General features: G+C 40.9%; 1 protein-coding gene across 1 annotated transcript; it reads left to right on the forward strand.

Annotated features, from left to right (window-relative positions):
- Positions 1–615: 615 nt before the first annotated feature.
- On the forward strand, positions 616–4,619 carry LOC125456338 (regulator of G-protein signaling 13-like). The gene is made up of 5 exons (XM_048539372.2): positions 616–951; positions 1,677–1,784; positions 1,908–1,969; positions 2,889–3,055; positions 3,351–4,619. Exons 1-5 carry the CDS (start codon positions 839–841, stop codon positions 3,534–3,536), a joined length of 636 nt encoding a protein of 211 aa, XP_048395329.1. The 5' UTR covers positions 616–838; the 3' UTR covers positions 3,537–4,619.
- Positions 4,620–26,687: the final 22,068 nt, after the last annotated feature.

Genomic DNA, 26,687 nt, shown 5'->3' on the forward strand with positions numbered 1-26,687 from the left:
TTTTAAAAAATCTCGAAATCAAATCTAATTTACACCACTGTTGTAAATCATAGGTAGCTGTTCGTAAATGCTTCCAAATTGCCTAGTGTCCAAAAATCCCGTTCTTAGGTAACAAAAAGTTAAAAAAAATTATTCACACAAATAACAAAGTAGGATTCGAGCAGCTCAGATTTTTGTTTATTCTTCCTGTTAAAAATTTGAAAATACATAAATGAACTAACACCTCTGCAGCGCAAACAAGAGGGTAGCAAAGTGAAGCTGGTCCCTACCGTTTCGATTTGCATTGCATTTTGTAACGATTTTAACCTGCACTATCGTTAAGATTCATGGCTAACACGCCTAAAATTGAACTGCTCGTTTTGTTCATGTCCACAGTCTCGAACAATTTGGCACAAATGGGATCACATCTTTAAAAGAATTCTCATAGTTTCAATGCTCTCAAATTATTAATCTCATTTCCGGTGGCTGTTTGTTGACACAATGCTTGCTTTCACTCAATGAGCCAAAAATATTGTTTGCGCCCTTGGCTGCTGTAGTCATGCAATCCTCATCTTGCTTCGCCTGAGGCCGTCCGAACAGAGTGCTGCTGAGGTTCATACGTCAACAATGTACTAAATAAGGGTTCCCTGTCTATTATCATGGATCTGGTTCTCACTTGTTGCTCAGTAACAAATCGCAACAGGTACAGCTATTCCCCGCCCACTTGCTAAATATCACTCCCGTGTGTGTATATATATAGAGGCAGGCAACAAGAGAAAGGCAGATACTTTTGGATCTCGACAGAGAGTTAGTCATCAATTGTGAGGACTGAGCTGCAGTATACAGCACAAAAGGAAACATGCAGAGTGGACTGATCTTGCTTGTTCATCAGGAGCATTCTCTAAACAAGAAAGAATACCAGCACTGCCAGGAGCAGAGCGAGATGCCAGCAAATATGAAGGAGCATAGCTTGTAAGTAATAAGTAACATTTGAAGCCTCAATGTAAGCTGTTATGCAATAAAGTTGCTCATGTCAGGCGCTTGGGCAAACGCATAAGGTACTGTCTTTCGACTGCATACTGAGCAAAAACTTTTGCATGTTTAGTGCCTTTTGTATTTGCAAAGCTCCTGCCGGTGTGTTCAGCTGGAAAGGATATCATGCGCGCAGTGGATGGAGCTCGGCTGTGATCGTTCCATAGTCTGCATACACTCAACACCAGGGTTACCTTTGAATAATGGACATTTGGCTGAGCTGTCAGAAAACAACTGATAGACACGAGGCATAGCCAGTTTCTGTTGCATAAGTAAAACTGAACAGTTAAAGGTGGAGTTACCAGTCTTAAAAAAAAACACACTAGCTTAATTCTGTATTTAGCCAACGTTAATGGAAACAAAAACGTAATAAAAAAAACCTAATCTGATTGTTAGAATACCACTACCTCGTTCTGGGTGGAAAGTTAATTGCAGGATATAGGCAGATATAGCAATGTATAGCTCTTGGAATCAAACTGTTTATTTTGTCTTGCCTAGTTCATTTTTTGTGACTGTACAATAAGATGTAACACTTGCACATAAAGTTGAGATAGGAATTAATAATTTGGGGGAAGTGGTAAATAATGCTGTGCAGTCAATTCAAGCACATTGCCACTTGTGACTTTTCCTGCATCATTCTTAATGTTCGTACCTTTCTTTCACAGTATTAAAGGACTGAAGAACCGATGTTTGCATCTTTTGCATCAGCACAAGGCAACCACTAATTCTTCTCAAGTGACCATCAAATCAGAATCACCAAAACTAACTTTGAAGTAAGTTACTGTGATTATCAATATCTTTGTGCTGTCATTTTATTTGATCCCAATCCAAGTGTATCTTTGTAACAACTTCTCAAGTGAAGACACCTATTTATTTTGTTTCTATTTTGTCCACAGTCCTTCCCGTGAAGAGGTATTGAAGTGGGCTGATTCTCTGGACAACTTACTGGCTCATAAATGTAAGCATCTTTGCTATCTCATTGCACAAGGCCCCTTTAGGAGGTTGACTATCCCTTTCTTGGCAAAATGCAACAAACAGCTTTGCATGTCTTTTTAAAAGTATCAAATGAAAGGTGCCCATTAAAAATCAACGATCAGTAAAAGTATTTCAGTAACGTTTTGATTATATTGTGATCCTGAAAACATTGTTATATACGGGCACAGTATGACTTGATTTGAATTAGCTTATTTATCAAAATTCATCAAATTTGCATATCTACTTAAAGATAACAATTGATTTTATGGTTGGCTGAGAACTGAAAATTGCAACGAGTTCAGAGAAAATTCAAAAGCAGTTGTTTATGAATGATCTCTCAGCACTGCCTTTTACACATGGTCTCCCTAAGAATACAATTTAGTCCTTCATAAAGATCAATTGAAGTGCTAACAATTTAAAGAACATGTTGTTAACATCAAAATATTTAATATTGTGAATAATAACACTGTACTGCATCCTGCAGTATTGCATGTGTCAAAATTGCAGCTAACTGTAGAAGTTGGAAAGGAAGTATTAGCCTATAGAAGTGACTCTCTTCTTGAGTTTGCTGCCTGAAAACTGGTCTTTTGCAAATTATATGCTAAGCCACAGCAAATTGCTGGGATTTATATCATGGACAGACCAAGGAGCCAAGCCATAAGTAGATCAAACCCTATGTTGTTGCCATTAATATTATCCACGTACCAGCCATTTACCCAACCAAGCTAACTGGCACCCAGTACAGACTTGATACTGCAGAAATCAAATATTTTGCGAATATATAAATTGTTAATAGATGAGAATTAGAAATTCATCAGCTCAGTGCAGTCTGATGTAATATTATGAAAATGGAATGAATTTGTATCAGTCTACAATATCTTATTTTCTGTTATTTTCCCTAGATGGCCTGATTGCTTTCAAATCCTTCCTCAAATCAGAGTACAATGATGAGAACATCGAGTTCTGGCTGGCCTGTGAGGAATACAAGAAAATTAAGTCACCTGCAAAACAGGCCTCCAAAGCAAAGAAGATCTTCACAAATTTTGTGGAACCAATGTCTCCGAAAGAGGTAATTTTTGAGATTCTTCCCTTTATCTTTTAAATAGCTTTAATCCATTGTACCCCATTTGGACATAGATGCCTAAGTAATCAATCAGGACATTGGAATGTATAGTAGTCCTGTCTCCATATGTCACAGATACAACTCTGCTCCATGATCCGTTAACTTGAAATGCCCAAAGGCAATGGTGTCCATGATCACAGCATCCCTTAGGAACAGGCAGTGAATAATTACTGCAGAATAGCTCAATGTTAATTGTTGTGTAGCAATCACTAATGAATAATTTCTTTCTTTTAAAAAAAAGATCAATTTAGATTACTACACCAAAGAGGCAATCACTCAAAATCTTCAACATCCAACCTACACTTGCTTTGAGGCTGCGCAGAAGAAAATCTACAGTCTGATGGAAAATAATGGCTACAACCGATTCCTTCAGTCAGATATCTACCAAAACATACTCAATAATAGCCATGATCATCACCAAACATGAATGCTGTTACTCTTCCACAGATCAGATGATGGTTTCTTCTTGAGCTGTTTTCTGCTGTGACCAAAGTATTCGGTGTGAAATCAAATGACACCAAGATGCTTGATGCCTATAAATGATGGGACATGGAAAAAGAGACCAAAACTTGGATGTAGAAAGTATGGCAGAGAGAATCAAAGAAGTCTTCTCAAAAGCCGAAGAGAGGAGAGTAACAAGGTGTGCCATGTGGGCAGAAGGCTCAGTTCCCTTCTGGGGCCTGAGCTTCAGGGCTTGGCGTGGTGCTGCAGAGGGCAGCGAAGCAGAACCCAATATTTCCTCAGTAGGAAAAGGAACAAAGTAAGGTGGAGAGTCTCCTTGCTAACAGAAGTTTTGTAGTCCAGAAAGATCTTTAAGAAGCAGGTCTGAAAGGAAGGGGAAACAGATAATTTAAGGAAGCAAGGGAACATATGCAGTATCAGAATGGTACCTGCATTCAAAATTGTACTAACACACTGAGAATGCCATTCCTCCATCACTGTATATCACAGTACTGACACAGTTGAATATCTCCATGTTAGTCTGGCAACAGAGACTGTAAAAAGTACATCAGTTGAAAGAGCTAATTGTTTTGAGCTTGTGTTACATTGATCCTTTACCATACAACATTACCATTTCAGTTTGGTGTTCAGTTTTTTACGTAACTATAAAGATTGATTGGCTTAAACCTAATACATGTTTTTATACCATCAAACGTGATATAAGCCAAACAATCCTGGAGTCTGTAGAAAATTTTTGACCACTGTTACAGTTCGGATTGGAAGTGAAAACTTGGTGTGATGAGCCACAAAATCCAATGTATAATCTGTGTCTGTCTTTATACAAGATAACACATCCTGTATGATGATAAAGCAACCTTCTGGATACTGAACTAGACAATGCTACTTCTGAGGGGCATAAATTATTCAGTGATTTATAATCCAAAAGCAGCAGTTGTCAGAATCATGCAGTAGCTTGCATTGTGAACATTGTTTAATCGACTTGTATGTAAAGATTCTATTGTGTATTCTGAGCCAAAATAACAAATAAAGTTGTATGAATAATCAACAATGCACTAATTTTCTTGTCTTTTTATGCATGGCATAGACACTATGTAGCCTTCGAGTTCTGTGTGAATCTTACTATCTAATAACTCATTGCAAGATAAGCAAAATTAGATATGTGGAAAAATGTGATCCCACTTCATTAATGCAGATTATCTGGCCGAAGGACATTGCTGTATGTTGGGCCTTGCTTTGTTTGAATTGACATCTGTATTTCCCACATTATAACAGTGAGTACACTTCAGATATTCTTCATTAGTCATAAAATGCTTTTGGGTTGTGAAAGATGTTATATGAATTCCTTGTTGTTTGGAAGAATGAGGGCAGCCTAAATTTAATGGTTTCATGTTAAAGACAGATAATCCTAGAGGAACTCAGCAGGAACTGAAGAGGCCAAACAAAACAACTGTCTTCACAGATGCTGCCATCCTACTGAGGTTTTTACAGCATTTTTTTTTTATTTAGATCCCCAGCATTTGCTGTGCTTCATTTTTACTTGAGTGTGTAATGCTGAGGAGTAAAGGTACAAACAGTCTTGGGCGTGTGCATACACGAATCTTTGAAATTGGCAGGACAAGTTCAGGTGGCTGTTTGAAAAGACTCAGGATCCATGACTCATAAATAGAGGTGTAGATTGCCAAAACAAGATAGGTTTAAACATTGGCCCATTGCGTGCAGTTCTGGGCACCACACTTTAGGAAATCTGTCAAGGATTCCACAAGGATGAAAGACTTGAGTTATCAGGCTACAGAAACTGGGATTTTTCACAGCAGAAAAGATTTCAGTGAGGCGACACAGGGATGTTCTCATTCCTAAATAGAATATAAGCAAAAGTGCTTCTGGTAGCAGAAAAGCCCGTTAAGCAGGAGGACATAAATTTAAGGTGATTGACCAAAAAAAAGGCTGTTAAGTTTTTTTTTTTCTTTTTGCAGTGATTTGTTGAGATTTTGAATGCACTACCTGAAAGTGTGGGGGAACTGAGTCAATAAGAATTGTCAATAGGGAACCAGATGTATTAACAGGGACATGGTGAGAGAGGCAGGTGGGAGAACAAATGAACTGGATAGTGTTTTGAAGAGTCCTAACATGCAATGGGAAGAGTGGTCTCAGGCTTTGTCATTCTATCTTTCTGGGATTGCATTTCCTATTCTTCTTCATGAATGAAAGAAATTAGGAGAAACTTCTTGATTCCTAGTGGTGTGAACATAGGATTCACTACCCTTTGAATGGTTGAGGTAAGTGGTATCAATGCATCTAGCAGAAAGCTGATGAATGCATGAAAGAGGAAGGAATCAAAGGAAAAGTTGACAGGATGAGGTGAAGTAGGTGGGGAGGAGATATGTTGGGTAGAATAAGCTGTTCCTGAGCCATAAACTTGATACTTGTGTGCACATGTGACCAGTTGACTCAGCAAAGTCAAAGGTCAAACTGAACATTTTTGAACTGTAGAATTCAGACCAACCTCTTTGTTGTAATTACACACTGAACTATGGTATTAACAGACAATCAGCAGTGAAAAAGTTAAATATGATGTGTAATATTCTTGAGAACACTCACAGTGACAAATTCAGATAAGCCCATTCACACTTAAATACTACATAACAACCTCAACTGTTTTGGAAAGAAGAAGGCAGCGATTTGGCAAGCTCAGAGGTGAATCAAGAACAGGTGATAAGATTGGAATGACTGAAGCAGACTGTGACACATCCTTTAGTGTATGTGGTGTGGCTGTCATACCCAGCTGTTAAAAGAAACTACAATCCTATTCACAAAAGCACCTATTATAAACTATTAGGGAGTGATAATGAAAGGATTTCAGGTTGCTTGTGAAATATACCTGTTGTTCATAGATGCAACACCCTGCATTAAGCAAACTATTTGACTGCTAGATCCACACGTAGTTTTAGAGAGTGCTTATGCTGAGTCAATGTTGCAGAATACGAATTCAATGACTCAAGAAGCTTTGGCAAATTTAGATGATAAAGTCAGGGGCCACATGGACCAGCATTTAAGTGGCATCCTTTTGTTATTCACGTATAGCCCTCTCCTATTTATCACTTTACCATTTAGAGGCTAGAGACCTGTGGAAATGGAAAAGAAGGAATTTGCTTCTGTACATTTAGGTTTACACGGAAACCTGAATTTAGCCACGGGTCAAGGAAAATGTAAGTCTTTACTGCCAATTGATCTTCAGAATTCCCCAATTTCATACAATACAGCTGCCAATGGAATTCTCTCAATGTGGAACAGTACATTTGCCACAGGGCTTTCAGAAGAGAGTACCAGGGGATTTTTCTTTCATTAGAACATCGGTGACATTGACAAGGCTGTGTTTGTCCTGAAAGACCTGAGCACATTAAAAGCAAAATTTTAAATCACTCACTTACAAATTAAAATCCGGCACAAATTAAGAATCAACGACAGTGTGAGACTGAAGTCACATGTAGGCCACACTAGTAATGCTGGAGTTTGCTACTTTCCTTTCATGACATTAATCTTGTTTTAATTGGGTTGTCCTATCCATTGTCTAATAGCAGCTTTACTGAATTCATTTTAATTGTCATGGTGGGAATTGAACACATAACTTCTCAAGAACCAGTCCAATACCAGAACGAAAGTTACAATACTCAACAAACTCTGTTTCATGAATCAGATGAATATGTCCCACATAGTACATTTGATGCTCAATTTATATAGTTTCCCAATGCATTTTCAAATATATAGTGCACACTATGGACAATCACCAAAAGGGACATAGTGTGTATTAAGCAAATATGATCTTGAGCCCTCTCATTGTGCATTATATCTGGAGTGGATCTAATGTAAAAACTTCATCTCAACCTGGTTTTAATTGACTTTGCAGTGTTGAATTCATGGCGAATGATGCCAGGTCCACTTTGGTCTTACTTTCCCTTTAAAATGATATATTTATTCTAAACAACAAGCTCTTATCTATGATAGTAGGAACTGCAGATGCTGGAGAATCTGAGATAACAAGGTGTAAAGCTGGATGAACACAGCAGGCCCAACAGCATAAGAGGAGTAGGAAAGCTGATGTTTCGGTCTTTGGCCCTTCTTCAGAAATGGGGGAGGGCAAGAGGGTTCTGAAATAAATAGGGAGAGAGGGGGAGGTGGATAGAAGATGGTTAGAGGAGAAGATAGGTGGAGAGGAGACAGACAGGTTCTGAAATAAATAGGGAAAGAGGGGGAGCCGGATAGAAGATGGATAGAGGAGAGAGGGGAAGGCAGATAGATATGGATAGATATTCTGATATTTATATCAGAACCTCCTTCCCCTCCCCAGTTTCTGAAGAAGGATCTAGGCCCGAAACATCAGCTTCTTGCTCCTCGAATGTTGCTTGGCCTGCTATGTTCATCCAGCTCTACACCTTGTTAGCTCTTATCTATGTGGGGTGTCTACTTTGGAGAAAATATCAAATCACACACGCAGGTATTGGGTCCAATTGTTAACAGAGTTAAGTGCTATCATAGAACAGAAAAAATTGCAGATGGAGGATGTGGACAGATAGGCTAGGTTAATAGAGCATATACGTTGACAGGCCGATGAGGGGAGAGGCCATTCTAGACTTGGTGCTCGGAAACGAGCCGGGGCAGGTATCAGATCTTGTGGTGGGAGAGCATTTTGGTGATAGTGACCATAACTGCCTCACATTCTACATAGCTATGGAGAAGGAGAGGATTAGGCAGAATGGGAGGATATTTAATTGGGGAAGAGGAAACTATGATGCGATTAGACATGAGTTAGGAAGCATGGACTGGGAGCAGTTGTTCCATGGTAAGGGAACTATAGACATGTGGAGACGGCTTAAGGAACAGTTGTTGGGAGTGATGAGTAAATATGTCCCTCTGAGACAGGCAAGAAGGGGTAAGATTAAGGAACCTTGGATGACGAGAGCGGTGGAGCTTCTAGTGAAAAGGAAGAAGGTAGCTTACATAAGGTGGAGGAAGCTAGGGTCAAGTTCAGCTAGAGACGATTACATGCAGGCAAGGAAGGAGCTCAAAAATGGTCTGAGGAGAGCCAGGAGGGGGCACGAGAAAGGCTTGGCAGAAGGAATCCGGCAAAACACAAAGGCATTTTACACTTACGTGAGGAATAAGAGAATGGTCAAAGAAAGAGTAGGGCCGATCAGGGATAGCATAGGGAACTTGTGTGTGGAGCCTGAGGAGGTAGGGGAAGCCCTAAATGAGTTTTTTGCTTCTGTCTTTACGAAAGAAACGAACTTTGTAGTGAATGAAACCTTTGAAGAGCAGGTGTGCATGCTGGAATGGATAGAGATAGACGAAGCTGATGTGCTGAAAATTTTGTCAAACATTAAGATTGACAAGTCGCCAGGCCTGGATCAGATTTGTCCTCGGCTGCTTTGGGAAGCGAGAAATGCAATTGCTTCGCCACTTGCGAAGATCTTTGCATCCTCGCTCTCTACTGGAGTCGTACCTGAGGACTGGAGAGAGGCAAATGTAATTCCTGTCTTCAAGAAAGGAAATAGGGAAGTCCCCGGCAATTATAGACCGGTAAGTCTCACGTCTGTCGTCTGCAAGGTGTTAGAAAGGATTCTGAGGGATAAGATTTATGACCATCTGGAAGAGCATGGCTTGATCAAATACAGTCAACACGGCTTTGTGAGGGGTAGGTCATGCCTTACAAACCTTATCGAGTTTTTTGAGGATGTGACTAGAAAAGTTGATGAGGGTCGAGCTGTGGATGTGGTGTATATGGACTTCAGTAAGGCATTTGATAAGGTTCCCCATGGTAGGCTCATTCAGAAGGTCAGGAGGAATGGGATACAGGGGAACTTAGCTGCTTGGATACAGAATTGGCTGGCCAACAGAAGACAGCGAGTGGTAGTAGATGGAAAATATTCTGCCTGGAAGTCAGTGGTGAGTGGAGTTCCACAGGGCTCTGTCCTTGGGCCTCTACTGTTTGTAATTTTTATTAATGACTTGGACGAGGGAATTGAAGGATGGGTCAGCAAGTTTGCAGACGACACAAAGGTCGGAGGTGTCGTTGACAGTGTAGAGGGCTGTTGTAGGCTGCAGCGGGACATTGACAGGATGCAGAGATGGGCTGAGAGGTGGCAGATGGAGTTCAACCTGGATAAATGCGAGGTGATGCATCTTGGAAGGTTGAATTTGAAAGCTGAGTACAGGATTAAGGATAGGATTCTTGGCAGCGTGGAGGAACAGAGGGATCTTGGTGTGCAGATACATAGATCCCTTAAAATGGCCACCCAAGTGGACAGGGTTGTTAAGAAAGCATATGGTGTTTTGGCTTTCATTAACAGGGGGATTGAGTTTAAGAGTCGTGAGATCTTGTTGCAGCTCTATAAAACTTTGGTTAGACCGCACTTGGAATACTGCGTCCAGTTCTGGGCGCCCTATTATAGGAAAGATGTGGATGCTTTGGAGAGGGTTCAGAGGAGGTTTACCAGGATGCTGCCTGGACTGGAGGGCTTATCTTATGAAGAGAGGTTGACTGAGCTCGGTCTCTTTTCATTGGAGAAAAGGAGGAGGAGAGGGGACCTAATTGAGGTATACAAGATAATGAGAGGCATAGATAGAGTTGATAGCCAGAGACTATTTCCCAGGGCAGAAATGGCTAGCATGAGGGGTCATAGTTTTAAGCTGGTTGGTGGAAAGTATAGAGGGGATGTCAGAGGCAGGTTCTTTACGCAGAGAGTTGTGAGAGCATGGAATGCGTTGCCAGCAGCAGTTGTGGAAGCAAGGTCATTGGGGTCATTTAAGAGACTGCTGGACATGTATATGGTCACAGAAATTTGAGGGTGCATACATGAGGATCAATGGTCGGCACAACATTGTGGGCTGAAGGGCCTGTTCTGTGCTGTACTGTTCTATGTTCTATGTTCTAAATTGGATTCTTAACTGATGACAGATAATTTCATTACTTCATCTGCTCCCACTTCTGATTTTCTGTTGCCCTTTATTCTGCAGGTGGTGACTTCTGGTAGTACATACCTATGTAAGTGTTGGAAGTCCTTGGCATCTGATTGAGTGATTGTTTTCTATGTCACTGTGAAGTTCTAAATTCGTATCCAACTCCGGGCACACATTCATACTTAGCTCAAAAAAAGCTATCATCTCGGTTTAGTCTCAACAGCTCATCTAGACAAGGGACTTTCATAACATAACATTAAGAGCACATGGTTTATTTAGCCACAATTAATTGTGTTTCGTATGGTTGTCTGTATTCAGGGGTAGCCAGTTGAGTCTTTGCAGAAGCTGTCTACTGCTGTTCAATAGAAAGTTATGCTATCAGAAGAAGATGCAGTGCACAGATCAAATCTCTCTTGTATTTGTCTATCGACCATCCTCGACAGGACAATGGTGTATTTTGCACAGAGAAGCAAGTGCAGCCGCCAAAGGCAAATTTAAAAAAACGTGAGTTTACAGGGCATAAAATTATATTTATGTTGGAAAAATGAATTAAAATTTATAAGGATACAGTAGATCATAGAATCTTAGTACTGGTCTGTCCCAGTCATTGTTCCACCCATTGACTTATGACTACTATGCGCACACCCAGGAGGAGAGCATGATTATGTACGTGTCATGTCTCCATCTTAATGACACATGATTATTAACATGCCTTGTTAGTAACCTTTTGTATAACAGACATTTTATAACACAAAAGTCTAAATTTGATCCACATTCTTAAAAAAAAAGGCTGTTAAATTTGCTGCTAACATGACATCTGATCAGAGAAATATGGAAAAAGAAATAAAATTAGGACTGCAGTGTCTGAGCTCACAAGGCAATAACATAGGTGACAATAATGGCACAAATAGAAATAAAGTAGCTGTTATACAGGAAACAGGTTAAAGAACAAAATATTCCAAGGTACTCAAATTGTCAAGAAGAAAACCAAAATGGAAAAGGAGGTGTGATAGGTCTTAATAAATGATGAGGTGAAGGCAGCAGCGAGAAAAAATATCTAAGAAAATGAAGGTGTAGAATTAGTATGGGAGCAACTAAGAAATAGTAAAATGTAGTATGCAAAGGTGGGAGTTAATTGTAGACCCCACCCCTCCAACAGTTTCAGAGATAGTAGGAACTGCAGATGCTGGGGAATCTGAGATAAGAAGGTGTAGAGCTGGATGAACACAGCAGGCCAAGCAGCATCAGAGGAGCAGGAAGGCTGACGTTTCGGGCCTGGACGCGAAACGTCAGCTTTCCTGCTCCTCTGATGCTGCTTGGCCTGCTGTGTTCACCCAGCTCTACACCTTGTTATCTCACCCCTCCAATAGTAATTGGTTGGACTGAAAAGCAATCATGTACAAATGTCTTTCCTAATCTGTCTTATCATGTTGCACACAGCCCCATAGGAAGGACATCGTGACTTCACTTCAAAAAAGTCCTCATGTTCAACACATTCTAGTGTTGCACGCTTAAAGTATAGGGCAGAATCTTCCAAGGGCCTGAGTGACATGAATTATGAAGAGTCAGCTGTGACATTCCTTCTCAATGTCAGGAACAACTCGTCGCATCTTTTGACTAGGTTATGGATGTCAAGGTGAGATTCTCACTAGCTGGTAGTGAATTGCCCATTTGGGTGGATTATTGCTCCTTAACAGCCTTATTACCTGCGCATCTCATCTCTTTAACATTCAGCTTTCTATTTTTCTGTCCACCACAAACAAACTAAACACTGCAAACTTTCAATACAGACGTCAGTGCGGGCACCTGGCAAGTTCAGCTTCCTGCTGCCTGTGAAGAGGTTCCATGTTGGTTACCACACACTGGCATCTCAGAGAATGCTCCTTGGGCATCGGCCGCATGCACCCCAATTCAACTGGCATTTGACAAGCGCCATCCTCCGCGGCGGTACACTTAAAGTACACTTCTGTAATTCAATGCTGCACTTTGGGGTGCTCTGGCAGTTATTGTTATAATGAATCCCAGAAACACAGGATTATCATGGAGCAGCATGAGGTCAATCAACCCATTGTGCGTGCACCTTACAGCAGCAAGAATACTGTGTGCTCAGGAACACACAGCCAACTCTAGGGCTGGACTCAGCTGCATCTCTAGGCGGTTTCCTTGTTCTCTTAACTGGATGCTCACCGTATTCTTGCTTTGCGCTTTTTTTTTGAGCTTTACCCCTCAACCAGAGATACCAGGCTCACAGTTCTCCTCTAATATCTTCTTGTTCAGTTTAGATACAAAGCTAGGAGGCCTGTCATGATTGTCAGCCATAGTCAGCCAAGCCAAAGGGACTAGCCTTCGCTCGAGGGGTCCTGGCAATGTATGTCAAGGGCAGCTTCAGATACCAGCCCAGGACATTGGACATTGTCAGTCAACCACGTGAGGCAGTCAGAGTCAGGATTGTCTGCACATAAGAGGTGAAGAGCTACAAGTTCGGCAGTCCACTACTTATCTTGAACATTTCTGTCCTGTCATAGGCTAGTCTTTTCCTGGAAAGACAGCAAAGAGGGTATTAAGGGAGATGAAAGTGAATGTCCCAGCTGTTGCTTTTGGTGCAGGTAGGGAGGTGAGTGAGTAGGCAGCACAGAGGGCATACAGGTTGAGTAGCCTCAGGGGCTGGCATGAGTGAGCGCAAGTGAGGGAAGATGCTTCGCGTGATAGTGAAAGTGGCAGTGCATGAGCCTTGGTGGGAGAGAGGTACAGGAGCAGAAATGGAGTGAGGTATCGGGGAGAAGATGGTGACATTTAAACTGGCAGATTAGAAATTCCAACCTTCCTCCTACAATGCTGAGGACTACTCCAGATGGCTGGGATTGCTTTAATTTTGGAGAAACGTCAGACCAGGCTGACATGGCCTAGCTTGGGGCAAAAGGATCACCCTCACATGCACCATACCTTCCACCCAAATCTCCTAGTCCCTGTCCTCAAAACACCAATCTTGACTTCTCTGCCATGTTCGGAGGAAATATCAGGAACCATACATGGCATATCAGGACTAACTGTGTTTATCAGATGCACAATGACCTATGAAAGATGGCACAGTGGATGTTGGTCCATTCCAGCATATTCTGACAGTGGCAAGTTATTCCGGGTGTGCTGAGTGGTAGAATAGGTAGCAAATGAAAGGAGATTGGTAAGATGTGGCAAGGGAACTTGCCAGGCCTTACAGAGAGGAAACCCCACCCCGCAACCTCAAATTTTTCCCTTTTGTATAATTTGCTTTTCTCTTTTATGAGTGGCTTACCAAGAAGGTGAATTAGCAACTGTTCTGTAATCAATACCGATAAAACTTTTGAAAAACATGCACTTTATAGTGCCTCGTCATGACTTAAATGCCCCACCTAAAATATTATGAAGCTTAGCAAGTGTTACTATGAAAGCAAAAAAGCAACAACACAAGCACTGAACAGCTAATTAGTTTTTGATGCTATTAATTAAGGGAGGAATGATGACCAGGACATTCATCACCAATTAGTGTCACTGGATTTTTAACCTCAGTTGAACCATCAAAAACAGGGAAAAAAGAACATGGTCATTCAGCCCTTTGAGCCTATTCCATCTTCAAACTGATTTTAGCAGACTTACTTCCTTTGATGCATATAATCTTTTCATGCTTTGATCCAACAAAAATTCATTAGGCTGTTATAAAATTTTCAATCATCACAGCACCCACTGCCTTCTCACGGAGAAAGTTGAAGAATGTTCTTCCAGAAGATCCTGCTGGATGCTAATTCGGCTTGTTTATTTTTGGATGGATGAACTTAAATGTAAAGTTTGTGATTGGAACATATCATTCAACGTAATTCCATAGCAACAGTAACCATCATTCCTGCAATCTAGCATTTGTTCCCTGCAACCAGCACCACTGACCATTACACAATGTGCCAGGCATCTCAGTCAATTTCCTCGCCACCAGTTACTAGGTGGGCAAACCATAGCAATGAAAGTAACATCAATGACCACTAATCTCAAGCCACTAGGTCTTACAGCAGGCATATGCAGAGGAGGCAATGGCCTAGTGGTATTGTGACTGGACTGTTAGTCCCGAGACTGATAATGCTCTCGGGACCTGGGTTCAAATCCTGCCATGACAGATGGTGGAATTTGAATTCAATAAATGTCTGGAATTAAAAGTCTAATGATGACTATGTATCCACTATTGTCAGGTTCACTAAGCTGTCATCCTTACCTGATCTGACTCCAGGCCCATAGTAATGTGGTTGACTTTTAACTGCCCTATGGGCAATAAATGCCACCTGGCGTGTGTGCCCATATTCTGTGAATGAAAAAAATATATAAACAGGACAGTGATGGATCAAAACAGGGACACACGTATTCCAACATCACCACCACCAAGAACAACACAGAGTGTGTGGTGACATAGTCATAATTTCATTGGAGTTAGTCATCTAGATTCACAGGATAATGCTTTGGGAATATGGATTCAAAGCTCACCATGTTAGTTGGTGAATTCAATGAATCGTTTCTGGAATTTAAATATTGTCCCAGTAGCGATGATCATGGAACTATCAGTGATAGTTGCAAAAGCCCACCTGCTTCATTAATGCCCTTTAGGGGAAGAAAATCTGCCGTCCTTACCGGGTCTGACCTACATGTGACTCCAGACCTACAGCAATTTGGCTGGCTCTTAACTGTCCTCCGAAATGGTCTAGCAAACCACTCAATTCAAGAGCAATTAGGGATGGGCAAGAATAGCTGAAACTGCCAATGATGCTCATATCCCACGAAAGAATAAAAAGGAAGTGTCGGCCATCCTTTCTAACACAACTGAGAAACTGACAATAAAGAAAGCGGTCAAGAGCTTCTAGCTCAGATGTTAGACTATCTGAAAGATCTTGACATCAGGGCAGTATTCGACAGAGTACAGCACCAAGGAGCCCTTGATGAAGTAAAATTGGAATCAAGGAGATAATGCTCTGCTGCAATGAAAGATGATTATCTTTGTTGGAGGTCAATTATCTCAGCCCTAGCCCATCTCCGCAAGAATTCCTCAGTGCAGTGTCCTTGACCCAACCATCTTCAGCTGTTTCACCAATGACCTTCCCCCAAAAATTAGGTAAGAAGTTGAAATTTTTCCTGAAGATTGCACAATGTTCAGCACCATTTGTGACTATTCAGATACTGAAGCAGTCATGTTTAAATGCTTTAAGGTCTTGACAACATCCTGGCTTGGGCTGACAAGTGGGAAATGATACTAGGACCACATAAGTGGCAGGAAATATCATCTCCAACAAGAGACATTCTAAGTCTCATCTGTTTACATTCAATGACATTATGATTGCTGAAATTCCCTACTCGAAACACCCCGGGCCATAACATTGATCAGAAACTGAACAGGACCAGCTATATCAACACTACAGCTACACGAATGGGTCAGAGACTGGGAATTTTGTGGAATGTAACTCATATCCTGTCGAGCTTCTACAAAGCAGAGTTTGGGGTATAATGGAATGATCTCCACTTGTCTGGATGAGTGCGGTTCCAACAACTTACAAAGCTCAACACCACACAGGACAATACATCCTACTCCTTCAAACACCTTCAACATTCATTCCTACCAAGCCTGACACTCAGTAGCAGCAATGTGTACCATCTACAAAATGCATTACAGTAACTCACTAATGTTCTTTTGCCAGCACTTACCAGCCTGAGACTTCTATCAGCTAGAAGAAAAGGGCAGCATTAGCATAGGAACACTAGCCCTGCAGGTTCCTCGCCAAGTCACACATCAACTTGACTCGGAACTGTTTCATCATTCCTTCATCGCCATGAGGTGAAAACCTTGGAACTCCTTTCCTAATAACACCATGGGTGTACATACATCCCAGGGACTGCAGCAGTACAAAACGTTAACTCACTGCCACCTCCTTCAGGTCAATTACGAATGCAGAATAAATGCTGGCCTGGAGGATGATGCCCATGAATGAAGAATGCTCCAAATTAATTAATGGAATTGCTCATCAGAAGTAAACTTGAGAATTATCAATAGCGTAGAAATCTAAGAAACTTTGATCAATATGAACTTAGAAGCTATATTCCTTGGTTTCTTTGAAGAAATGACAATCCAGGTCGACTGTAGTAAGCTCCATGACATTGGATTACAAAATATTACTGCACAAAGGAAGCCATTCAGTCCATCATGCCTATGTCAGTTCTTCAAAACAGATAGCCAATTTGTTCGATTTTCCTGCTCTCTCCCCACATTGTCTTTTGAAAGTTATTATGGGATCTGTTCCCAGGAGCCTTTCAGGCAGTGCATCCGGATTACAACTCACAACACAAAAATTTTTTTTCATTATATTGGCATAAAAGATTTATGTTAAGGCTCCCCCCTGTAATGAGTGGCATGAGGGTCAGGTGGATTCCACTGACTATAACATCCTTGATTAGGGATTTAACTTGGGCCAATCAGGGAGTCCTATAAGATATAAGCAGGGGATTCAGAGAGTTTCCTGACTTCAGAGACTGACTCTGAGCGGCTGGTTACAACCAGTGTACTGTGCATATGTAAATAAAGGGTGGCGTGGTGATGGGGACACCGACCTCTGTGCAATTATTTCACCACAAAAGACCATCAATGAAACACCAAGCTATGGGATAACAATAAGCTTCCATTAGATGCAGTATCCTTGATTGGCAGGATGATGAGTAGTAACTTGGGTGCCTTAGATTATGTCTATTATGCATTTCACTGTCAATGGAATGGGGTAGGGGGAAGGACTGGAGAACTGGACCCTTTTAACCCAGAGAGGAGGCATGGGCTCCTCCCGGAAATTGGAGGTCGCAATGGCAGCAGGGATGCGTTGCCTTCCAGCTTTCGTGGCCAATTACTGCAGTAGAGCCAAAGCTCCTGCAGCAATCAAAGGCAGCAACTATAAGAATTGGCCTCTGTAAGCAATCAACGTGAGACTTGGCGGCTGACCAAGGCTTCCAGGCCATGGTTAGGCCCGGGGACTTGCATCGGTGGTTCCAGACACCTTTATGAAGATAAGGTTTAAACTTTATAAGATCTGGGCAATTTTCTTACCTTCTGGCCGTCTTTTAATTCCACTTTTTTTTTTCAAATTCAGGTTTTGAAACTTTGTACGCTTTTCACTGGACTCATGCATCCTATACTGGAGTGCATGTGACAACAAAATCTAATTCTAATTCTAAAATCTAATGCCAAAGCCTGGTTTATTGAGATAAATAAGTGTTTTGAGGAAGTAGAGGACATTAACCTAGTGTGTTAGATTACTTCAGATTAAACTGTGGGAGAAAAACAAGAGGACGCAGTGCAAACTAATAAATAAGTAAATACAAAGTGATATCAGTTTATTCTTCTGTATATGGCTAATCAATGGGTGGACTAAAGTTAGGATAAAGTAGTGGAGGGAAAGTCTTCAGAATTGGCACAGTGGTTAGCACTGCTGCCTCACTAATACAGGGACCCAGGTTTGATTCCACCCTTAGGCGACTGACTGCGTGGAGAATAGTAGGAACTGCCAATCCTGGAGAATCTGAGGTAATAAGGTGTAGAGCTGGATGAACACAGCAGGACAAGCAGCATCAGAGGAGCAGGAAAGCTGTGTGGAGGTTGCACTTTGTCTGCATGGGTTTTCTCCAGGTGCTTCAGATTCCTCTGACAGGCCAAAGATGTGCCAGTTAATTGGATTGGCCATGCTAAATTACCCCTAGTTTCCAAGGATGTGCAGGCTAGGTGGGTTCGCCACGGTAAATGCAGGGTTACAGGGGTGGATCTGAAAAGGATGCTCTTCGAAGGGTTGGTGAGGGTTCAATGGGTCGAATGGCTTGCTTCCATACTGTAGGGATTCTGTGATTCTGACTGTGCTGTTATAGGGTAGAGGGTATAGCTGCTATTAGGATCTCTATGTTTGGATGGACCAAATCATTCTTCTTTTGTTAAATTGCATTATGTGATGATCATATAACAATGGATTTCTGACTCTAGGAGATAACAATTCATGCAACAGGCTGAGGGCATAATAATTACCAAGGTCTATTAAACCAGACCAAAGTCCTTCTCCAACTTGGGAATCACAACAACTTTGGAATTGCAACGATACATATGGTCCTTCCTTGTATATTTGTTATGACGCAAGCTGCTGGTGTTGGACTGGGGATGGACAAAGTCGGAAGTCACCAAGGTTTAGTCCAACAGATTTATTTGAAATCACGAGCTTTCAGAGAACTGCTCCTTTGTCAGGTGTGAATTTCCTGTCATCGTTGTTAAAAATCTTGGTGATGAGCCAGGGTTTCATTTGTGGCATACTGTGGTCCTCCTCCAGACCTCAGAACTGGGTGCAGCACATGTGAAACCATTCAGAAAATGTACATCAAGCAACCGCCACAGAGAATACCAGCTCATTAACACTATGGCCGAAATCAGTCCAGTTCACAAAGGGTTAGTAAGCCGCTAGATGTTGCCTAGATACAAAATGGTTTACTATTATTTTAAATAAACTTGTCAAAGAGGCTCTGCTTTCATTCTAAATGGACGTTAAACAGTTTCAGATAAAGTCTGGAAAATGCAGAGGAGTGCAGTGATGCTCAATAGCTTTGAAATAATGCGTTTCTTGATGATAAAAAGGGAGTATAACTTGCTTGAAGAAAACTTAGCTTGAGGACATGAAGTGTCCCGACTTCTTTGTTTACCCATTTATGACTCCAAATCCACTTATTGTGACTTCAAGTGTGACTCCAAAAGGTCATACATTTAACAGATGCTTCACGCTTCAGCTCCACATTGTAAAATCACTGCTGTGTTGTTGGGTCACAACCCACAATGTGAGTCAGTACTTTTATGTACTATAGCGTCAGAGTAAAATGGCAATGCTATGAAGCATCATTAATACTTTAAACCTCTGCATCTTGTGAGGTCATGAGCTGCACTTTGTCATCGATGTTGCTGGTAGAAGTTATAAAAAAATGGAAAGTAATGAAAACTCATGCTGACAGCCGCTGCCCTTTCACATTCCATATATCACTGCCCAGCACAGAGATTTCACGAAGAGCAGTTTACGCATGCCAGTCTTTAACCATGCATTTGGCCTACGTCCCATTAAACGTAGGTCATGTCAGAACCACTAAAATCAATAGCCTTGCAGCGGAAAAAGTATAAATTTCCAAAGACTGGAACTTACTATCTATAGGGTTGGTGTAAGAAGATTTTAAAAAGCAACTCTGAAAGGAGATTAGATAAATACATGAAAAGGAAAATCCCATAAAACTACATCAGAAGTGTGGCAGGTGTACGTCTCAAAGAGCTAGTAGAGGCAAGATGGGCCAAATGATCTGCTTCTGTTTAATGATTGCAAGATCCCAAGACATCTAAAAAGCCATAATATTGTAGCTATGGGAGCTAAACCCAAAGTTTTGACTCATTTGCCATGAGTCAGTAAAGTATTCTGCTACTGCTCTCATTGCCTAGGAATATTATTTCCTTTCTCTGAATAGTAGAGACTTAAAAGTCTCATGAGTAAATAGAATGAAACAAAGTTGTTTCTATGGGATGAAATTAGATTTGAAATAAGCAGATTAAAGTCTTTGTGTTACCGCATGAATGTGCCAACACCATTTATTGCAACTCTAACCTATTAGCACATCATTACTATCTTTAGAGCTCCAGCACAGCAGAAATCTATTCTAATTATTTTTAGTCACTCAGACATATTATAACACACCTCTAGGGCAGGTGGACCCGAATCCAGATCTTCTGACTCAGAGGAAGTGACATTGCCACTCCATCACAATGCCATGCTAGTATTCTAGTCCCTCTCAAAACCAATAGTTAATTAGTTGGGAGAGGCTCTTCATCCTCTGATTCATTGAACATCCTGCTGAGATCAGGAACTGATCATTTAAGGTTGCAAACCTCACACCTCAACAGCACAGACTAATGATATGTGGCCTCAAAAATGACGCAGGTGCAGAAAGAGTATGTGAGGACATAGGCCCATCATTCATTGTTCACACAGAAATTAAAGGACTTTCTCAAACACTGGCACATTACTTCCAAAACAAATATTCTTTCCTTCCGTCTCTCCTGAGGCACTGCCCTGTTCCCATCCTCATTCTATCACCTTTCTGGGTTAGAGTCACTTGAGCAGTACCACCGTATGGCAGGATGACAAAATGGCCACATTATAACTTTACAATGAGTTAGGACCAGGTACGTGATCTTAGAATCTTAGATCTTAGAATCCCTGCAGTGTGGAAACAGGCCCTTCGGCCCAACAAGTCCACACCGACACTCAGATCATCCCACCAAGGTCCAGCCCTCTATAACTCACCTAATCTACACATCCCTGGGCACTATGGGCAATTTAATGTGGCCAATCCACCTAACCTGCACATGTGAGAGGAAAACGAAACATGGTGGGAGGTATTTCTTCTTTATTCATTAATGGGATGTCAGCTCCTCCAGCTGGGTCAGGATTTATTGTCCATCTCTAGATGTCTTTGAGAGAGTGGTAGTGAGCTGCTCTCTTAAACCATTGCAGCCCATGTGTAGCAGGCATCCTATAATGCCAAAGGGGAGGGAAATCCAGGATTTTAACTGAAAGAATGGTGTATTTTTCCCAAGTTTGGGTGGAGATGGCTTGGAGCAAAACTTGGAGCCAGTGTTTCTGCTTCCTTGTCCTTCTAGATGGCACAGGTCAGGAGTTTGATGTGTGCTGTCTACGGAGCCCTTGTAAATATCCACAGTACATACTGGGGATGCTACACACCACTAATACGGTGCCTTTGTATGGAAGGATGGAGCAGACTTGGTGGGTCGAATGGCCTAATTTCTGCTCCTATGTCTTACAGATGGAACACGCGTGGATGTGACGCCAATTAAGTGGCCGTTTTGTCCTAGATATTGTCACGTTACTTGAGTTTTGTTGGATCTACACTCATCCAGCAAATGGGGAGTTTTTCAGTATGCTTCTGATTTGAGCTTTGTAGATGAAGGACAGGCATTAGGGAGGCAGGAGATGAGTTACTCTCTACAGGATTCCTAGATTCTGGTCTGCTCTTGTAACCTCAGTATTTATATGGCAAGTCCAGCTCAGATTCTGGTCAATATTTACTTCCATGATATTGATACTGGGGATTCAGTGATAGTGTCAAGGGATAATGGTTACATTTTCTTTCGTTGGAGACAGTCATTTCCTGACACTTGTGTGGTGCAAGTGAAAAGCCATTTGTCCTCCCAACTGGATACTATAACCGGTCTTGTTATATTTACACATGGACTGCTTCAGTATCTGAGGAATCACAAATGGTGCAGAACATTGTGTAATCATTGGTGAACATCCCCATTTCTGACATTATGATGGCGAGTTGATCATTAATGAGGCAGTTGAAGATGTTTGGGCCAGGGCATTCCCTGAAGAACTCCAGCAGAGATGCCCAGGAGCTGAGGTGACTGGCCTCCAATAACCACAGCCATGTTTGAGGAATGACTCCAGCCAGCAAAGAGATTCCCTCAATTCCCATTCACTCTGGTCTTGATAGCTCTCCTTAATGGTCCACCCAGTTCACTGTTGTTTTGATGCCAAGGATAGTCACTCTCAAATAAAAATCAGAAGAGCTGCAGATGCTGTAAATCAGGAACATAAACAGAAGTTGCTGGAAAAGCTCAGCAGGTCTGGGCAACATCTATGAAGGAAAAATCACTTCAGGTCCGGTGATCCTTCCTCAAAACAGTTCTGAGGAAGGGTCACCAGACCCAAAATGTTAGCTCTGATTTTTTTCTTCACAGACATTGCCAGACCTGCTAAGCCTTTCCAGCAACTTTTGTTTATCTTGTGTTGATAATCACTCTCACCTGCCCTCTGAAGTTTTGCTCTTTTGCTCATATTTGGGCCAAGGCCGTAATAAGACTAGGAGCTGCGTGACCCTGACAGAATCCAAACTGACTATCAGTGAGCATGGTATTGCTAAGCGGGTACTGCTCGATAGTTCTGTTGACAACACCTTCCCTCACTTTACTGTTAATCAAGAATGGACTGATGGAACAGAAATTAGCCAGGTTGGATTGTTCCTACATTATGATTTAGGAGAATTTCAAGAAGAAGCATTATGAAACAGACTTAAGTGCAGCACCCTGACCACGGATCACAATTCCAAATCAACAATGGGCTTACCGAATTTTACATGACATGAGATTCAGTTTTCAAAAATGGAAATAGAGCCAAAAGTTCCTCAAATTATGGCTTGAAACTAAATAGAGAGTATTGAATTCTGAAGATGGGATACCTAAGCTTACAAAGCAAAAAATTATGTCAGTATGGCAGGCCAACTATTTAGGTAATGATACCCGGGGTGAGACAGAAAAGGATAGCACTGAACAGAAAAACTCAGCAGCAAAAAGAGTCTGCAGCAAAAAAGGCCAAATTACTAAAACACAAAATTACTCTTTACTTAAATACACATTATATTTGGAACAATATAAAAGAATTAACAGCACAAACAGAAGTTAATGGGTTTAACTTTAGAGCCATAACAGAGACAAGGTTACAAGGAGATCAAAACCGTGAACTAAATATTAGTGATATGTAATGTTTTGAAAGGATAATCAGGAAGGAAAGGTTGCTGGATTAACTTTGCCAATAAGAGATGGCAAGAGGATAAGAAATTATCTTGGATCAGGAGATGTAGAATCCATTTGGATAGATGTAAGAAGTAACAAGTGGAATAAGGCATTGGTTGTAGTGGTCTTTAGTACCCTTCCACCCCCACCACCCCCCGCCCCATCCACATCAACATATATTCAGGATGGTTTTCCAGAACAACAATATAAGCCAATGTTTGCATTCAAAGGAACATCAGATTAATTTACTGTAGACTTTGTCCAGTGGCCCATGCTGTAATGCAGAAAATAGAGTAGGAGTCGGAAAGTATTGAGATGGAGAACATTGTCACAAATGTTGAACAGGGTAATTGAACTACTACTATATTGGTGGTACCAAAGATAAGTTGTGTGTAAGATTATGTAGAGATTCCAAAATAACTGTAAAATAGATACTGAAATATGATACACTCAATATGTGGAGCTTCTCATTATGTTTTCAGGTGGCAAGGCATTTTTGTCAGAATCAAATCTGAACAATGCCTATCTGGAACTTGAAATAGATAATAAGAAAGACATATTTGACTATCAATACCCACATGAAGGTCAATTTCAATTTTACAGGCTGCTATTCGGTGTTCCTTCAGCTTCCAGAACTTTTTGAGAGGTAATGAATTGAATTTTGTGGGGAATTCAGGAAATCATGCATTACTTGAATGATGAACTTATTTCAGATCCAAATAGGCGATCCCATGATGAAAGGCAGTGGAAGGTGTTCCAATGTTTGGAAAATGATGGAGTTCAAATGACACTCAAATATGAAATGTTTCAAAATTCTGCAGAGTACTTAGTCACCAGGTAGAATGAGGATGGGGTAACAACTTCCCCAGAATAAGGTTCAAGCTATAATAAATGCACCATGCCCTCAGGCTATTTCTTGTGAATTATTGTGATAAATTCACAGCAGAGTCGGCAACACTTGCAGAATTTTATCAATACTAATGGGTTTCTGCAGAAAACTGTATCTAATAACAGACCTAAGACCATTCAAATTTCATGATAATTAATGGAATAAAACACACGAGGGTTACACCACATCATCCTGCTTCGAATGCAGCAACAGAGCACAAAGTGCATATTGTCAATTGTGTTGTTGTTAGATAAAAGCTAGATACAAACTAGAAGAAATGTGAAATGAATCACAAACCGATTTTTTGTTTTACTTATTTATCCTTGCATACCTCACGCTTCTGCCGGTAGAACAGTAGGGCGAATAGTTCTGAGAAGGCAGCCTAGAAGGAAATCCCATCTTGTGCAGTCAGTAGAAAGACAAACCCAATGGAGAGAGAGTCATAATAGGGATAAACTGCAGAAAGAAGTCTGAAGTTAACATTAAGGTGAAATAAAAAGAAGTCGTTGAAGTGGCTACCAGGCAGAACTGTAACAATATTTGGTCTTTACATATATTTGGTAAAGATGTTCAATAGTGGAAGATATATTTGTACAGTCAGATTGTGTCTAACTTCCAGAGCTTTATGAAGGAGTTGGATAGAATGAAATGAATCTGCTGAATTGGGCATTTGGGGTATGAATTGAGAGCCAACAGTTAGTTGCACACAGGTTCTGCCTGAAACCAGTTGAAATTTGAGTCAGCCAGAGCCAGATAGGTAAGTCTGATGAAGGGGAACATCAAAATTCTCCGTCGTCTCAGATAAAAACAAATCAATGTCCTTCCCCTTGAAACTTTCAGTCAAAAATGGAGATATCCTGTTAGGAGGAAATGAGTGGTTTAGTTGAATTTGTAAACAAATGGAAAACAAGTAACATATGTAAACTGTAAGGGATTTGAACACTGTGTGGCATATTCATTAATGAGGAAGGAATCTAATACGTCATCTGGTGGCCATTTTTACATATATTACGTACATACTCAAATAAGCCAGTTTTAGTTAGTTGTTGACTTTCCATATGCTGCACACTATTTTAGTCTGTGCTGCAAAGATACCAGACTAGTTTCAGCACCAGGGAGTCATTTACTCTATTAATGAACACAAAATGGAAGAAGCTCAGAGACCTTATAATGTTTCAACTTCCAGTTGCTTCTTAAGGCATAAGTGTTTCAGCATTTTTTTTCCCTTGATGCTGTCTTGCTCCATACAGTCAACAGATTACAACAGTCTGATGAGAGATGATCAACCCTACGCTTTTTGATTCCGTAATGGTCAATTGCAACCATTTTAAAAATTTACTCCTTAACATGCACCTATCATGTTTCAATTAAAATATAATTGACTAGGTCAAAATCTAAGTGCCAATTCTCAGATTTTCTTGAGTAATAGAAGAGATTTTATTACATACCACACAGAAAATTTTTAAAAGTGACATCAAACATACATGGAAGCACAGAAAATAAGCCTAAAAGAAAGAACAAGTTTGTTTATGCAGTGAAGAAGGTGCAAGCAGTCAAAGTTCAATGTTTTTAAAGTCCTTGATTTGTAGGAATGAAAGTTGAGTTCAAACAATTTAGCTGTTGGTCTGATCCTCAGGACTGACAAATATTGCAGATAATCTTGATCTTGATATAAACAGTTGTTTTTCTAAGTTGTTTTTTCACCAGTGCAGACTTCTGAGACTGAGAGAGGGAGAGAAAAGCTTTCAGAATCTTTGCTGTTATCAATCCATGTTAATTTTGCTTTTATTAGTTGCTCAAATGTTGCTGTTGGTATTTGGGTCTACAGAGGAGTCTGCTGTCTGTGCTACAATTTTATGTCAAGCTGGATAGTTGAGGCAACCATTCAACTCTCAACATGTGTAGTTATCTTGTAAGTGTGATTAAAAGGGCAGCACAGTGGCTCAGTGGTTAGCACTGCAGCCTCACAGTGCCAGGGAACAGGTTCGATTCCTGCCTTGGGCAACTGTCGGTGTGGAGTTTGCACATTCTCCCCGTGTCTGCATGGGTTTCCTCCAGGTGCTCCGGTTTCCTCCCACAGTCCAAAGATGTGCAGGCTAGGTGGATCAGCCATGCTAAATTGCCCGTAGTGTTCAGGGGTTTGTGGGTTATAGGGGGATGGGTCTGGATGGGTTGCTTCAAAGGGCAGTGTGGACTTGTTGGGCCAAAGGGCCTGTTTCCACACTGTAGGGAATCTAATCTAATCTAAAAACAAGAGATGCAAATTTCTTGACACCTCACTAAGTATCAGACTTCTTGATTTTAATGGTAATTCCAATGTAGCTAGTTTCATATTTTCCATGTAGCTTGCCTTAACTTGTCAGGAGATCTCAGCAATCATTTTATGTCAGTAATGCTTCCTTTAAAACCAGTTTTAGTCCACAAAAGTCAAGTACAAATATTTCTCCTATAACACAATAGTTGCATTCTTATGTGTCCTCGCTCTATAGAAAATCGTGCGATAGTGAAATCGCTATAGAAAATCACTATACTGTACAGTAGAAAGTTGACATTATCCAAACAGTGTCCACTATTCATCAGAGATAATGGGAACTGCAGATGCTGGAGATTCCAAGATAATAAAA

The sequence above is a fragment of the Stegostoma tigrinum genome, chromosome 8, assembly GCF_030684315.1.
Source record: "Stegostoma tigrinum isolate sSteTig4 chromosome 8, sSteTig4.hap1, whole genome shotgun sequence".
Lineage (NCBI taxonomy): Eukaryota > Metazoa > Chordata > Chondrichthyes > Orectolobiformes > Stegostomatidae > Stegostoma > Stegostoma tigrinum.

Excerpts from the sequence above, each read along its gene's own strand:
- LOC125456338 (XM_048539372.2), top strand. The coding sequence starts at position 839 with ATGCAGAGTGGACTGATCTTGCTTGTTCATCAGGAGCATTCTCTAAAC. Across the intron at positions 952-1,676 it reads AATATGAAGGAGCATAGCTT|TATTAAAGGACTGAAGAACC; the intron begins GTAAGTAATAAG and ends TTTCTTTCACAG. Across the intron at positions 3,056-3,350 it reads AACCAATGTCTCCGAAAGAG|ATCAATTTAGATTACTACAC; the intron begins GTAATTTTTGAG and ends TTTAAAAAAAAG.